The sequence below is a fragment of the Dipodomys merriami genome, unplaced genomic scaffold (assembly GCF_024711535.1).
Source record: "Dipodomys merriami isolate MVZ:Mamm:240054 unplaced genomic scaffold, mDipMer1.0.p SCAF_10, whole genome shotgun sequence".
Taxonomy (NCBI): Eukaryota; Metazoa; Chordata; class Mammalia; order Rodentia; family Heteromyidae; genus Dipodomys; species Dipodomys merriami.
The window spans coordinates 9,939,088-9,956,397 of record NW_027202271.1 but is presented as its reverse complement, the minus strand read 5'-3'; the positions used below and the strand labels follow the sequence as shown (position 1 = coordinate 9,956,397).

At 38.5% G+C, this 17,310-nt stretch overlaps 1 protein-coding gene across 3 annotated transcripts in view; it reads left to right on the top strand.

Moving 5' to 3' along the window:
• Nell2 (neural EGFL like 2) overlaps window positions 1-17,310 on the top strand; it is a 387,809-nt gene that overhangs the window by 233,603 nt on the left and 136,896 nt on the right. For all 3 annotated transcript variants that reach the window (XM_070039336.1, XM_070039332.1, XM_070039338.1), the window contains one exon: window positions 14,915-15,040. In XM_070039336.1, coding sequence (XP_069895437.1) covers window positions 14,915-15,040 — 126 coding nt within the window. The remainder of the gene's footprint in view (window positions 1-14,914; window positions 15,041-17,310) is intronic.

Sequence of the window (17,310 nt, the reverse complement as noted above, 5' to 3'; positions counted from 1 at the left end):
TTTAGATATAGTAAGCACCTAAACCCATAGTTTTATGAATTCATAAAAGGTCTACTCACCTTGTTCATACTTTTAAAAAATGTGTTTTGCCAGTTCTTCAATTGTATCATCGTATCAACTCCTGTGAGGAGTGTCTGGTTATACCACTGCCCTCCCTGCCACATGCCCATCCTTCTAGGTATTTTAATGCAGTGCAAGTGGCTTCTTTACATTTGTTAGCTATTTAACGTGAATTCAGATTATGTCTTCTATTTCAGGACTGTACACCCATTGTTTTCCCTTACTAACTCCAGTCTAATAGATCATTCACTGTTCATTGGCATTTTATTATTTTGTTATCTCTGTGTGTATTCTAGACTCGAACTGCACAGTGTCTGTCATACTTTTGTCCATCAGAGAGAGACGCTCTCTTTCAAGACATCACTTCCAATAATGTACATGTCATTTATTTTTATTTTTAATTTTTGGTGCCAGTACTGGCGCTTGAACTTAGGGCCTGGGTACTGTCCCTGAGCTGTTTTTGTTGTTGTTGTTGTTGTTGTTCAAGGCTAGCACTCTAGCACATGAGCCACAGCTTCACTTGTAGCATTTTTGAGGTTATTGAAAACAAAAGTCACAAACTTCCTTTCCCAGGCTGGCTTTGAACCAGTATCTTCAGATCTCAGCCTCCCGAGTAGCCAGGATTACAGGCGGGATTTACAGTACTTGGTTGTACAAGTTTGTTATTTTAAAGCCTCCTTTTTAAAATGCACATAATTTCCCTCCTTACTATTAAATTTTCCTTGATTGTTCCCAGTCCTAATCACTAACCTTTCTCTGAGCATCAGTTGTTGTAGGGTTGGTTGATTGACTGGTATTTTTAATCATTATTGAACATATAGGATAGCTGGTAATAATGATAGTGTATCATTAATGTCAACAAATTTCAGTTTAATTTTATCATCATTTCTTCAAGTTGTGGGAACATAGGAGAGCTATCAGTATTAATGTGAACAAGTTCTAGTTCCTTAATTTTATTATCAGTTCTTCAAGTTGTGGGGAGAACAGTTAAAACTGTATTACCAAATATAAATCCTCCTATGTCCACATGAACAGGTGCTCAGAATGAACATTATGTTTTAAGGAAGAGTTCATTGCTTCCTCTTCATGGCACACTGTACATGTCTTCGTTATATACCATTCATAGCACTATTCTTTTTGTGTCATATTATCCAGCTAGAATCTGCCTTTGTTTCCTCATGCATTATTTGGAGCATCATGGTTGTGTACATGATATATTCAATGGATGATTGAAATGAGTAAGTGAATGAAAGCAACAGGCTTTGTCAGAGATCTGTCTTTTCTTATATTCAGGGTAAGTTTTAGGGAGAACTCTCTATGTTTTCATGTCTCCATTTCGGGACAAAGAAAGAGCAGTGATGAGATACTGATTTGATAGTGATTCTGAAGCCTGTCTGGTCATTTCACATTTTGTTTTTAAGGAACCACAAACTTCTTTTCAGTTGTTGTTGTTGTTTGGTAACGGTGATGTACAGAGGGGATATAGTAACATAAGCCAGGTAATGAGTACATTTCTTTTTGAACAGTGTCATCTTTTCCCTGGTTTTCTGTTTTTTCCCTCCCGACACCCCTCCTCCACAAGTTTAGTTCATTTTCTTTTGTTTTTTAAATAATTTTTATTGAGATTAAGTGATTACATAAATTTCACAGTATTGTGAGATGGTGATACTTAGAGTCACTAACACATTTTAACCGTCACAAGGCAAATTGCCATTATCATGGTCTATAATGTTTGTAAATTCTATGAGCTTTGAGTCTATAGCTATGTCTTCTACAATGGGTGATGTGTACACTTCTTTCCCTTTGCTTAGTGTAAGTTGTTCCCTCTTTCTCCCTCTTTCCCTCTCTCCCATCTGATGGGCCCCTCTGTTCTATATTTTCCCATTTCCCTCTGATTCTGCCCTCCTCCTAGCTTCCCTCAGATGTGCACGTGTGTGTGTGTGTGTGTGTGTATCATATATGTGGTCAAGAACATGGAGTCATTTAGCAATGATACGACAAATTGAATGTTTCTCAAGTCCTGTTTACTTTGTCATATCTCCTTGCATTTTGGATTTAACGTCCACATATCTGGGAGACCATGTGCCATTTGTCTCTCTGCTCTTGGCTTACCTCACTCAAAATGATTTGTTCTAGTTCCATCCATTTCCATGTGAATGCCATTATTTGTCCTTTCCAATGGCTGCATAATATTCCATTGTATGTAGGTACTACAGTTTTTGGATCTACTCATCTGTAGTGGGGCAACTGGGTTGTTTCCATATCTTGGCTATTGTGAACAGTGCTACAATGAACATGGAGGTGTATGTATCTTTGTATCCTGGTTCCTGTTACTCAGGGTAAGCCTCAGAGTGGAATGGCTGGGTCATAGGAGAGGTCTATATTTAGCTTTCTGAGGTACCTCCAGCCTATTTTCCAAAGTGGTTGTATTAGTGTACATTCCCACCAGGAATACAATAGGGTTCCTCTTTCTCCACATCTGCCCCCCCCCCCCCCCCCCAGCATTTGTTGTTGGCTGAATTTAGGATGTGGGCTATTCTGACTGGGGTAATGTCGTATCTCAGGGTTGTTTTTAATTGCATTTCATTTACAGCCAGGGATGATGAACATTTCTTCATGTGTTTCTTTGCCACTTTTATCTCTTCTTCTGAGAAGTCTCTCTTTAGCTCCTTTTCCCATATAATGATTAACTTGTTAGATTTGGGAGGGAATAGTTTCTTGAGTTCCCTGTATATAATGGATGTTAGGCCTTTGTCTGATATATTGCTGGTAAATATTTATTCCCAATTGGTTGGCTGTCTTTCTAGCTTGGCAGCTATGTCTTTAGCTGTGCAGAAAGTTTTTATTTTAAGGTAGTCCCATTTGTCGAGTGTCTCTCCAATTCGTTATGACCCTGGAACTCTGTTCAGGAAGTTCCTGCCTGTGCCTATAAGTTCAAGGGTCTCTCCTACTCTGTCCTGCAGTAGTTTCAGAGATTCAGGTTTGATATTAAGGTCTTTATTCCATTTTGAGTTGATGTTAGTGCATGGTGACAGGCTAGGGTCCACTTTTAGTTTTCTGTATGTGGCCGCCCAATTTTCCCAGCACCAATAGTTGAAGAGGCTATGTTTCTTCCACTGTATGTCTTTGGCTCCTTTGTCAAATATCAGCTGACTATAGATATGTGGTTTTATTTCTGGATCTTCTAATCTGTTCCCTTGGTCTTTGGGTCTATTTTTATGCCAATACCAAGATGTCTTTTTGTTATAGTTCTATAGTAGAGCTTGAAATCTGGTAGCATGAGCGCTCCTGCATTGTTTCTTTTACCTAGAATTGCGTTGGCTATTCTAGGTCTTTTGTTGTTCCATATGAATTTTTGGACTGCTTTCTCTGTTTCAGTAAAGAACGTCATTGGGATTTTGATGGGAATTGCATTGGATGTATATATCATTTTTGGCAATATGGCCATTTTCACTATGTTAATTCTGCCTATCCAAGAATGTGGAAGGTCTTTTCATTTCCTGGTGTCCTCTGTGATTTCTTTCTTTAGGCCTTTACGGTTTTCACTAAATAGTTCCTTTATATCTTAGGTTAGGTTAATTTCCTAGATATTTTTATTTTTTCAGATTACTGTGAATGGGATTGTTTCCTTGATTTCCCTTTCTGTTTGTATATTGTTGGTGTACAGAAAGGCAGCTGATTTTTGTGGGTTAATTTTGTATCCTGCTACTTTGCTGAGGTGGTTCAAAAGCTCTAGGAGTTTGGGAGTGGAATTTTGGGGATCATTAAGGTATAATATCATGTCATCTATAAATAGGGATAGTTTAATTTCTTCCTTCCCTATGCAGATTCCTTTAATGTCTTTTTCTTGCCTTATTGCTCTGGCTAAGGATTCCAGAATTATATTGAAGAGGAGTGGAGAGAGTGGGCATCCTTGCCTTTTTCCTGATTTTAGGAGAATTGGTTGTAGTTTTTCCCTGTTTAGTGTAATATTGGCTATTGGCTATTGGTCTGTTGTATATGGCTTTTATTTTTTTAAGGAATGTTCCTTTCATTCCTATTTTCTCCAAAGCTTTTAACATGACTGTTGTTTTTTTTTTATCAAAAGCCTTTTCCGCATCAATGGAAATAATCATGTGGTTCTTGACCTTGGGATCTGTTGTTGATGTGATGGATTACATGTACTGATTTACATATGTTAAAACATCCCTATATTTCTGGGATGTTTGATTTTTTTAAATGTTTCTGGATTTTGTTGGCTAAAATTTTATTGAGGAGCTTTGCATCTATGTTTATCCAGGAGATTGGTTTGTAGTTCTTTTTTTTTGTTAGATCTTTGCCTTGTTTGGGTATGAGTGTGATATTGGCTTCATAGAATGAGTTTGGGATTGCTCCTTCTGCTTCTATTGCATGGAAGTGCTTGAGTGCCTCATTAAAAGTTGTATAGAATTCCATAGTGAATCCATCTGGTCCTTGGCTTTTCCTTGTTGGAAGACTTCTGATTGCTTCCCTATCTCATTGTAAGTTAATGGTTTATTTAATTGAATCATTTCTTCTTGATTCAGTTTGGGCGATTTGTGTTTCTCTTAAAAATCCATCCATTTTCTACTAGGTTTTCCTTCCTTAGTAAGTATAGATTCTGGAAATAGTTCTTTAGAATTGTTTGTGTATCTTAGGTATTTGTTGTAATGTTTCCCATGGAATCCCTGATCTTATTGATTGGGTCTCCTCTCTTCTTTTTTTAGTTAATCTTGCCAGGAGTCTGTCAATGTTATTGATTTTTTTAAAAACCAGCCCTTTGTTTAATTAATGTTATTTATAGTTTTCTTAGTCTCTATCTCATTAATTTCAGCTCCTATTTTGGTTATCTTGATCCCTCTAGTAACTTTGGGTTCAGTTTTTCTCTTGCTTGTCTAGAAGTTTTAGTTGCAACATGAAAGTATTTACTTGGTCTGTCTATGTGCACTGAGAGCAATAAATTTGCCTCTCAGGACTGTTTTTGCTGTGTCCTACAGGTTGCTTTGTGATGTATGTACATTTTTATTGAATTGTAAGAACTTTTAAATTTCTTCTTTAATTTCTTCTGTATTGTTCAGAAGTGTGCCGTTCATTTTCCATGTATTTGAGTAATTTCTATGGTATGCTTTGTTATTGAGAATTAGCTTGATTCCATTATGGTCAGATAGAATACATGGGATTATGTTGATCCTCTTGTATTTGTTTAAATTCTTTGTATGAACTATGATATGATCTATTTTGGAGAATGTTCCATGTGCTGCTGAGAAGGATGTGTACTGGGTTGGTCTTGGGTGAAAACTCTGTGGATGTCAATTAGGTGCACTTGAGATATGGTATCATTTAATTTGGAGGCTTCTTTGTCAATCCTCTGGTTGGTAGACCTGTCCTTTGGTGAGAGTGGAGTATTAAAGTCTCCTACTATTATTGTATTTGGATCTATTTTTTGCCTGTAAGTCTGAGAGAATTTACTTAATGCATTTGGGTGCACCAATGTTTGGAGAATATAAATTGATAATGGTGATATCCTCTTCTTGGACCCGTCCCTATGTTAATATGTAGTGTCCTCCATTACCTTTTTGTATTGATCTTGGTGAAAAGTTTATTTTGTCAGATATCAGGACGGCAATCCTGCCTACTTGCTGGGAGCATTTGCATGGTAGATCTTCCTCCATCCCTTCACTCCAAGTTTGTTCTTATCGTTGGCTGCGAGATGGGTCTCTTGAAGAAAACAAATGGATGGATGTTTTCTGATCCAATCCGCAGTTCTTTTTCTTTTGATTGGTGAATTGAGTCCATTAATATTTATGGTTATAATAGAGAAGTGCATTGTGTTTCCTGTCATTTTCCTGCTTTCCTTAGTTTTTTCTTCTTTCCTTTCCTTCTGTGATTGTTTAAGAGTGATATCTGTCTGATATGGATTCCTGATCTTGATTGTTTTCTTTAGATTGTAAGCCCCCTGTTAATATTCTTTGTAGTGCTGGCTTATTGTTAATGAATTCATTGAGTTTTTCTTTACTAATAAGGATTTTAGATTCTACGCTGAATGTGAATGCTTTGCTGTATATATCAGTCTGGGTTGGCAGTTATTGGTTCTCAGTGATCAGATGGTACTTTCCCAGACTTTCCTTGCATTCAGTGTCTGTGTGGAAAGATCTGCAGTGATTCTAGTTTTTTTTCCCATTGTAGTATCCTTCTTAGTTTTTGCTGCATGCAAGATCATTTCTTTATTGTTCAAATCTTGTGTTTTTACTATGATCTGCCTGGAAGTGTTCCTCCTGGGATCCTGTTTGCTAGGTGTTCTATATGCTTCTGCTATGTTTTAAGACTGGGGGAAATTTTGATGATAATCTTATTGAATAAGTGTTGCATCCCTCTATTCTGGTATTCCTCATCTTTGTGGACCCTAATTATACGAACGTGAAATTTCTTGGAACTATCTGCTTGTTCTTGGCCATCCCTTTGGCATAGTTTAAGTGGTTTTTTCCATATCTGTGACTTTTTTTCCCATTTGTCTTTCCATTTTTTCCATTTATCTTCTTCCATTTGCCTTTTTTTTCCATTTGTTTTCAGTACCTGATATTCTATTTTCCATTTCATTCAGTTTATTAACTATAGCTTCCATTGTGGTTTGCATGGAGGAAATGGAACCATTTACGATTTATTTATTTTGCCATTTATGATTTCTATGTCAATTCTCAAAGTATTAATTTATTCTTTTAAAGAGATGGGTATTCATGAGGAAATGTTTACCACCCCTGGTTGTGAAGGAAATGCAAATAAAGACAACCCTGAGATACCACCTTACCCCAATCAGAATGGCCCACATCCTCAAGTCAGCCAATGACAAATGATAGAGGGGATGCAGAGAAAGAGGAACCCTATTACACTGCTGGTGGGCATGTACACTAATACAACCACTTTGGAAAGCAGTCTGGAGGGTCCTCAGAAAGCTAAATATTGACTTCCCTTATGACCTAGTCATACCACTTCTAGGCATCTATCCTGAACAGGAACCAGTATATAAGGACACATGCACCTCCATGTTCGTTGAAGCACTGTTCACAATAGCTAGGATATGGAAACAACCCAGATGTCCCACCACAGATGAATGGATCCAAAAATTGTGATATCTATATACAATGGAATATTATGCAGCCATTAGAAAGGACAAAATATTGGCATTTGCAGGGAAGTGGATGGAGCTAGAAGAAATCATGTTGAGCAAGGTAAGCCAAGTACAAAGAGACAAAGGGCACATGGTCTCCCTGATAAGTGGATGTTAAATCCAAAATGTAAGGTGATACGACAAGATTAACAGGACTTAAGAAACAAAAGAACTCCCACTCATCTGGTCGAATCACTACTAAATAACCCCATGCTGCTGATCACATGTATGGTATATATGTGCACACTGGAGGGAAACCAGGAGGACGACACAGAACTAGAGGGAATCAGGGAAAACATACAACAGCGGGACCCACCAGCTGCACTGGATATTGACCAAAATGAACTAAGCAACTCAATGGCAGCAATGGGCGGGAGGGAACAAATGGGAAAGAGGGAACAGCTGATGCTATGCAAAACAAATGTCCATATCACCCAATGTGGAAGAAATAACTGTATCACAAAGCTCATAGAACTCATAAATGTTATAGATCATGATAGACAATTTGCTCCATGAAAGTTAGAATGTGTTTGTGACTTTAACTAAGCATCACTATCCCACAATACTGTGAAATTTGGGAAATTATGTAACCACTTAATAACTATAAAGATTTTTTTAAAAAATAAAGAGATGTATTCTGCATCTATTTTTCAGTGCATGTCTTGTTTGAAATCTTGGATCTCTTTTGATAATTTGTTTCTTTGTTCTTTAAATTTCTGATCCATTTCTCGCTTCAAATCTTAAGTCATTGCCTCTAACATCTCGTGGATGTAGTGTTTGTCTTCCATTTCCTTTTCCCTTTCACTGGAGTTCTTCCCTGAGTGGCGGCTGGCCTTTGGAGATGGTTTGCTGTCTTAGCTGATCATGAATCTTGTAATTTTTCACTATGATTTCGAATGTGACTTCAGGGGTTATTGGACTCTGATTATTTTGGTCAATAGGTGGCTGCATTTGCTTTGTTTTGGGTTGGTTTCTTGGTCAATTATCTCAGCCCTGGGCTGGCTAAAAGACTTTTCCAGGTGTCATTCTGTGGGGGTAGGGGCCAACCTCCAGTTAGTCTGTCCCATGTAGGGCTCACTCTTGTTAGATTCTGGTGGGCAGACACACTCCATCCTCTGCTGAGGCATGCACTCAGTTCCTGACTTCAGTCAGGGACAGGTGGATTAGGCAGCTTGGGGGGGGGGATCCCACCTGGAACACAGGTGGGACTCGTTCAGCCACCTGCTAGTGCCTACAGGTAGTTCCTGACTTCAGACAAGGACCTGAGCCGAGTCACAGTTCCCAACTGTAGCCAGGTACTGGTGGCTTGAGCTGCCCAATCCCCAGCCTGGGATACACTGGTCGGGCTCCTTCCGCAGCCGGCTACTGAGGCCCTCAGGCGTTGGACCAGCCAAATTTGAGCTCCCTCCCAGGGGCACTGTCGGTCAGGCCTGGTGGGCTGGGTGTGCTCCACCTGTTGCTGGGTGCTTGAACAGTTCCCAGCTTCAGTGGGACCAGAAGCCCACGTGGCAGGGGGAGACGTCGGGGTCAAGCTCTGGGGGTTACACCAGCACTGGTCTCCCGTGGCAGGACGGGGGGGGGGCATCCGCCGTGGGGCTGCCCAGCTGTGCCGTGGTAGATTGCTGTTTCTGCGTGTTGTAGGTCGCTGGTCATCATTGTGTTCCTTTGAGATGCTGGTGGGCCGGACTGGGTGTGGTGGGGGCTCCGGGTCTGGGTTTCACGGTCTCGGTCTCTGTTTATACTCTCCGGGTCTGGGGCCAGGGGCTTGTTCTGCTTTGGCATTCTGTGGACTGCTGTGGCTCTGGGGTTCCTGGTGGCCGCAGGCCAGGCTGTTTGGGTGGCTTGGCACAGAGCCCCCGCTGCCAGCCAGGGCTGGAGGAAGAGTCTTCCTGCTTTTCTGTCTTTGTGTAGGTGTGGAAGTGTTTTCCTTTCCTTTTCTTTTTTTTCCCACCTCCTGCATTGATCTGATGGTTCACCTTTTTGCTGTGGTGGGTCTCATGAGGAAACTAAGCTTTGGAAGTCGAACTGTCTATTTGGTTGGAGAGAGCTGTGGTGTTGGCCTACTGCTCTGTCACCATCTTGGGTCCTCCTCTCTGTGGAGTTTATTTTCAACCCATCGTCTAGGGAGCCACAAACTTGTAATGATATCGTGGCTCTCTAGAACGTATGGTGTGATATGTGGTCCTAAAACATGGAATATGCCTGATTGAATGAGGAGCTGCTGCTGCTGCTGAGTTCATCCATTCCTTGGAGTGTTAGCCTTTGAAAGGCTTTAGTTTTCTTTGCACTAAATTTTGGAAGGCACCTTAGGGATGCATTCTTTGTTGGAATCTCTACCGCGTGCTCAGCTTCTGTGTGAAGGGTTCCATTTGGCAGGCCATTGCATCTTTCTCTAGATTTTTCTGTTTAGCAGAAAGCTATCTCTAGGCAGAATCCATCCCTGGCACTATCGACCTGCGGCGATGATTCTCCCACTAGGACCATCAACATATAACCAAAGACCCATTAAAGTGATTTTTATTATATTTCTTACATAGAAGACACTGGGTAAATGTGTAGAGAATTGAATTGAATTCTGAGAATTTGACTCACTTAACTTTTTTGAGTTGAGACCTGGACCTATAAAATACCCACTAGACTAAATTTGAATGTGATTTTCCACCAGATCACTTTTTAGTCATGCCATTTTTTGTGTGCCTGTGAGACTCTCTACATGTAAATGGAAATGACATTTATTTAACTTTGCAGTTTTGGTACATAAATGCAGCACTTTGGGGATCTCTTCCTCTAAAGATAGGGCATGATAAATCAAACAAGGCAAATACAATCAGGTTTATGGTGTTATGATGGTATTTGGGGAGTATTACTTCTTTCTCCTTGGTGACACTGTTCTAAGTAATAGGCCTACTTCTATATCTTTTTGTCATAAATCCAAGATGTCTATGAGATACAAATCACTGCAGTTCATAAAAGGTATCATAGTAAATAGTATGCTTGTGTGGCACCAGTGGCTCACGTTTGTAATCCTAGCTACTGAGGAGACCGAGATCAAAGCCCATCGTTCAAAGTCAGCTCACCCAGGAGCGTCCATGAAAATCTTACCTGCACTTACCTGCAATTAACTACCAAATAGGTAGAAATGGAGCTGTGGTTCAAGTGGTAGGGTGCTATCCTTGAACAGAAAGGCTCAGGCACAGGGTGTGAGCCCTGAGTTCAAGCCCCAGCATTGGCACAAAAACATATCCTTGTTATTGCCTTATGACCCTATATTGAATTTTATCTGACCAATGATACTTCAAATGGGAGTTTTTACCCAGAATCTAACTGACTAAATAAAGTATGGTATACAAGGGTATATATATTCTTATGGTGCAAATCCTTTGAACAATATGTAGATAGTCAATTTGCAGACAGTTTAACAACAACCACAACAACAAAATACTGAGAATCTTATTGACAAGGATGGCTACCTCGCTAGTTTACAAGTTGAAGCCTCGGAGAGTCAGACCTTCTATGACTTTTCAATGACTCTCAACCTCTCTGCAGCATTCCTTCAGAGGGGCTGAGTTGACTTATCTGTCAATCAAGCTGAGTAAATTAGTAATCCCATGTAACACCCCTGATGACTTTTCGATCTAGCAAATGAATTTTCATTATACCTTCTCCAGAGTGTATGGAGTTGGAGTTTTAGGGTATAATTGAATGTGATGGATCTTTTGGGCAAATATATAGAAGTACCATGACATTATGAACTGAGTATGATTCACATCAACAGTTAAGGAAGTTGGGTAGAGTTTTCCTTAACCATGAACCAAAGCAAATAATTCATCCTTTTGAGTCATTTATGTCAGGTATTTTGTCACCATGATGAAAAGTGTAACTAACACAGGCTCACTGATGTGTTCAGTGATTCTTAACCTTGGTGGTTTATGAGATCAGGAGTCATCAAACCAGACTGTGACCCACATTTGGCTCCATTTTTGTAAATAAAGTTTTATGGTATACTTCTGACCTTAGTCATTTATGTGTTGCCTAGCAAGCCCAAGTCTAAACTGGTTTCTGTGTCTTAATAGAAAAATACATTAGACTTTTATTATATACAATATATACCATGTAAGTAATATGTACTTACATTATATTTATAGTAATATATATTAAATATATAAGTAATATATATTAGTAACATATTATTATGCATGTAATAATAATACATTACAACATATGAATTGGATGTGCCATACATGTAATATATGGTATATATTATATATTATTAATATATATCACATGTAATACATCATGGTATATATCATGTATAATACAAGTTTAATATATATGTTTAACATAGATGTTAAATATCATGTATGACAACTTTGGGGGGAGAGAAATGGGGATTAGAAAGTGGGAGAAAATGTGGGAGATAACAGTGTTCAAATAGAAAAGCCCCATTCAACACCTTTACAATATAAATAAACTTAAAAAAAGATAGTATAAGAAAATGCACTGAAAGCTGTTGGACCACAAGGGACTGGGGTTGCCAGGAAAGAAGAAATATTAGGTAAGGATTTAGTGAGAAATAATCTGACTAAATGGTAAAACCACTTATAAAGTAATGTATGGTTAAAAAATGAATGAAAAAAAATCAATCAGAATTGGAAGAAAGTAAAATAAGCTATGCTGAAGGTCAGTGGAGAGGGTGAATAGAATGTGTGTGTGTGTGTGTGTGTGTGTGTGTGTGTGTGTGTGTGTGTGTGTGTGTGTATCTGTTGTGAGGGAGAGTGAGAGAGAGAGAAAGAAGATAGAGAAAGTGTGTACTGTGGATTAAATTCAGTGCTTGGTCACCATCCCTTAGCATTTTTACTCAAGAATGGTGCTTTATCACTTGAACCACAGCTCCATTTCTGCTTTTTTTGTTGGTTAATTGGAGATAAGAGTCTCACAGACTTACTAGGCTGCCTTCAAACTGTGACCCTTAGATCTCACCTCCTGAGTAGATAGTATTATAGATGGGATCCATTGTTGCCCAGTGGGAAGTATTCCAGTATACAAGTCTAAAAATAGATTAATGAAACCTCTTGAAATGTTTTTCAGGAGGGAGTGAGGGGGAGAGATGGAAGGAGTGAATTTGATGGGGGTACATTGTATATCTGTATGGAAATGACACTAAATCCTCCTGGCACCACTATTATGTGCTAATAAAACATCTTAAAAGCAGAGAATTGACGTGTATGTGATGGAAACAGTAAATCTCACAGGGAACCTTGCAGTTGATGAGGGGGGTTTTCACTGAGGTATGTTTAAACAGATTATTGTGGATGAGCCAGCCTGCTGTGGACTCAGGGAGAGGAAAGGAACAATGTGATGAGCAAAGGTGAGAGTGTGTGCCTCTGCCCACAGGTAGGAGCTAGCACAGGCCAGTCAAAGTACAGCCAGGCCCAAGGTGGCCAGAGCACTTAGAGGGGAAAGGAGAGGAAGCTCCAGAGCAGAAAGCTCAGAGAGTAGAAGCCACACTGGCAAGAGTCCTGCATACTGGTTTGCATTTATCATGTGGACTGTGGGATTGACTAGAAAGCTTAACCTCTTCAGGCCTCAGTTTTGCCATTTACAAAATAAAGACTGAAGCCAAATGCTAGTGGCTCATGCCTGTAATCCTAACTACTCAGGAGGCTGAGAGCTGAGTGTTGTGATGAAGCCAGTCTGAATAGGAAAGTCCATGAGACTCTACTCTCCAACTAACTGCTAAAATAGCTGAAGGTGGAGCTGTGGCTCAAGTGGTAGAGCACTAGCCTTAAGCACAGACGTTCAGAGACAGCGCCCAAGTCCTGATTTCAAGCCCTGGTACCGGCATGCGTGTGCATACACACAATCTTAGCTTAGATGAGTTTCAAGAGCTCTATAGTGCTAAACTGTGAGTTCCTGAGACTATGCGACTTGACTTCTTTTAATGTTGTCAGGCTGAGAGCACAGGAAATAACTTGTCTGTCACAATGGCAAACCAGCCAGCCCTCTTGTGTAGTTTGTCAATTTTTTGATGATTGTACAAATGAGGTCAATATTACTTTGTGGAGTCATCACAGGAATTTGAGGAATCTGGAGGCGGAATTCATTGTCTGGTCAAAAGATGAAAGCCCTTAGTGAAGTGTATTATATGATGACAAACACCTGTGAAGTGTGCTCCGTTTCATGGAGAGGTGCTATAAAATGGGGGCACTTTTATTGTCCGAATAAAGATTCTTCACAATTGATACTAGGGCCTTTTTTTGGCTTTACATCTGTAATAAGTTTTTGTACTCAGAACTTGGGGTATGAATTTTACTATGTTAGATCTTCCATAGGATATCTTGTTTTGTAACTTTCCAATGTCTCATCTAGATCAGGTTTCATAGATAGATAGATAGATAGATAGATAGATAGATAGATAGATAGATAGATAGATAGATAGATGGATGGATGGATAGATAGATATAATACACACATATATATAGTAAAAATACTGTACAGAGCGGTTACAGTTACATGAGTAAGGTAATGAGTACATTTCCTATCGAGCATTGTTACCTCCTCTGTTTTTCCTCTCCCATCCCTTCCCTCCCCAAGTCTTCCCTCCCCCCTCTTGCAAAGTTGAAAAGTTTGTTTTCAGCATAGTGTCTTGTATATTTCATGGTTACAAGGAGTTAACCTGTATCCTTACTTCAGCATTTATTTCCCTTCCCCTCCCCAGTTAGAGAAATGTATATACAAGATGCAGGGCACCGGAATCAAATACAGTGAAAACACGGGTTATACCATAGGGGAAGAACATACAAAAGAAACAAAAAAAAAATCACACGGTACATTATAAATACATTAAAATCAATAGCAAAAAAGATAAAACCACTTCTGTCCCTATTTTGGGCTTTGTTTTGCTTAGCATCATCTTACATGGTCATATGTACATAGCTTTTGACCTTTCCTGCTTATCTTAGAAATATACTAGTTATTGCAGATAAGGGAAACCATGGGACCTATGTTTCTTTGGGCCTGTGTTACTTCAAATGAGGCAGTGTCATTCTTTCTGATGGAGGCTAGATCAAGTTTCTGTATTCTGATTTTGTCTCTATTCAGGGAGGTATCTCTAATCAAGTAGCAAATTCAAGCACTGAGATACACTGGATACTCCATTTGGCCCCTTCTGTCTTCTCAAGTTCACAGAATAGCCAGAGAGTCAACATAATTCAGGGTAGGCTCAGAGATAGGATGTTCTAAGATGCAAAGGCCTCCAAATCTATACTTTGTAGGTCATTTGATCAAACAGACAAATGGGTATACTCAGAATTTCAGTCAGTATTTATAATGGTGAGAGTTGAAATGGATAGACATATTTGAAACTGCAGCAACAGCTCTTAAAATAATTCTGTGGTTTCTATCATATGAACATGAAACTTTCCTGGATGGGTGAGGTTGGGAGAGATTGGGGAAAAGGAGGGAAGCATGACATGGATCAAGATGCACTGTACTCACAAATGATATGTTGAAACCTCTTTGTACAACTACCTAACGATAATAAAAATTAAAAGAAAATAAAGAAGGTATTTTGAATGCTTTCTGAAAACGCAGTATAATCAGTAACTGTTCCTCCCTTCTCCCCAAAGGAAATTATAGAGACATTCTAGAATATTGGCCACTATCAACACCTGTCCTACTCTTTCTTTACAGACATTGATGAGTGTGCTGAAGGGCGCCATTACTGTCGGGAGAATACTATGTGTGTCAACACCCCTGGCTCCTTCATGTGCATATGTAAAACGGGATACATCCGAATTGACGATTACTCCTGTACAGGTAAACACGAGCTATTAATGAAATAATATATTGCCATGACTTGAATAGTTTTCTTTTTCTTTGTGTCTATGCTGGTACTGGTTTTTGAACTCATAGCCTGGTTGCTTTCCTGGAGCTTTCCTCAAGGCTAGCGCTCTAGTACTTGAGCCACACCTGTACTTGTGGTTTTTTGCTGGTTAATTAGAGATTAGAATCTCATGGACATTTTTCCTGGGATCCTCACATCTCAACCTCCTGAGTAGCTAGGATTACAGGTGTGAGCCACTGGTACCTAAATAGTCTCTGTCTTTCTTTTCTTTTTTTACAATGTAAATTCTGATGAGTATGCTGTAACTTTCACATGACCAAATAAGTAAATCATTTCTTATTTAATTCTGTAACCTATTCTAAAGAAAGAGATATTTGCTCTAGATATCTTCTATATTCCTTGATAGGAAGAGAAAAACTAAAGGATCAAAATGAGATTATAATACATTTATCCTTAAATAGTTTTATACTCAAATCTTGCATGAATTACAAAGAACAATCTCTCAATGATACTTCATTTATGTGATAGTCGATTTTTGAATAGCAGAATAATTACATAAATCATGTTATGTCTTTCAGAAACAGATTCTGTCATTTCTAGGTTATGGGAATATTAAGAAAATTGAGCTTCTTTATACCTTGAGGAAATACAGTTAAAGTATTATGTTGAAATTTTCCATATTTTAGTTTCATGAACTACTCTCTTCTTTAGAAACATGCCGAACACTGTTCAGGGAAGCCTGAACAGTTAGTAATATCTGAGATTGGTTCTGATATAATACAACTTACTCTGTCCTGTATTGGGTCACATACTATATGTAAACAAATGGTTGTAGAAGAATAGATTGACAGGTGTGACTTGTAAGGCCAGGTGGGTGGGAAACCATCCATGCCTTTGCATTTCTATTTTTCTAAGTTGAAGGGACATAAAAATAATATGTAAAAAACATGTAGACTCATAAAACTTCACTATACTTAAAAGTCTCATCATTTTAAATGCTGCCTTGAATTTTATTATGTTTATGACATACAAGCTATAAATAATACTTAGAAGTTTTCAAGGAAAGGGACTTTATAACACTCCCTGGTAAAACATAAAATGTATATAAAGACTCATAGTAGGTGTTTGAATTAGTGTGTGTATCAAAGTCTTCATTATAGTGATTATACCATATACTAATTAATACTCTATATCAGAGCAGAGGAAAGCATCTTCCCTCAAATTCAAATATGCTATTTATATAAAAACAAAATGGTGGAAATTCAAGTGATGAGAAATACGTTTTCTACTTATAGAGAAAGAAACCTTGCAAGAGGAGAAACTAATCTTGTTTTTTTGTCAGTCATGGGGCTTGAACTTTGGGCCTGTGCGCTATCCCTGAGCTCTTTAGCTCAAGGCAAGTGCTCTACCACTTGAGCCACAGCATCATTTCCAAACTATTTAATCTTAAACCTTTGCATACTAGGAAATAATAATGTGCTTTTTTCTTTACATAAAATTTAATCATTTTACATGGCACTATATCTTGAAAGAGGACTGTAGAGACAGTGTTCAACATAAAAATAATATAAAAGAATAATACTTAAATGGAGAGTTGAATGCACAATTTACTGTACTATTTATATCAATAATCCCAAGTTTTTATTTTGTTGGGCTTTGACCTATTCATTCTCTAAGATCATGTACTATTTCAGCTCTCCATAGTCTATTATACTTTGGCTAATTCATTTGTAACCACTTGCACACCACCCAGTGTATTTATTTACAGATTTATAGGCATGTTATAGCTACCACAAATGAGGGAAACCATTCAACCTTTGGTTCTCTGGGTGTGGCTTACCTCACTTAATATAATTTTTCCATCTTTCCATTTCCTTATGAATGGTACAATATCACTCTTTTTAATAGATGAGTAAAATTGTGTATATACACTTCATTTTTTTATCCATTTGCCCATACAGGGGTATCTGGACTGATTCCATATCTTGGTTATGGTGACTAGTGCTGCAATGGACATGTTTGTGCTGATGGCTTTACTGTAACCTTGTTTATGTTCTATTGGATAAATGCCCTCCTTTTGTCTGCATCCTCACCAGCATTTGTTGTTTGTTTTCTTGATGATGGCCATTCTAACTGGGGCAAGGTGAAATCTCAGTGGTTTTTAGATGTTCATTTCTTTTATGACCAGAGATGCTGAGCATTTCTTCATGTGCCTATTGGCTATTTTTGCTTCTTCTTATGA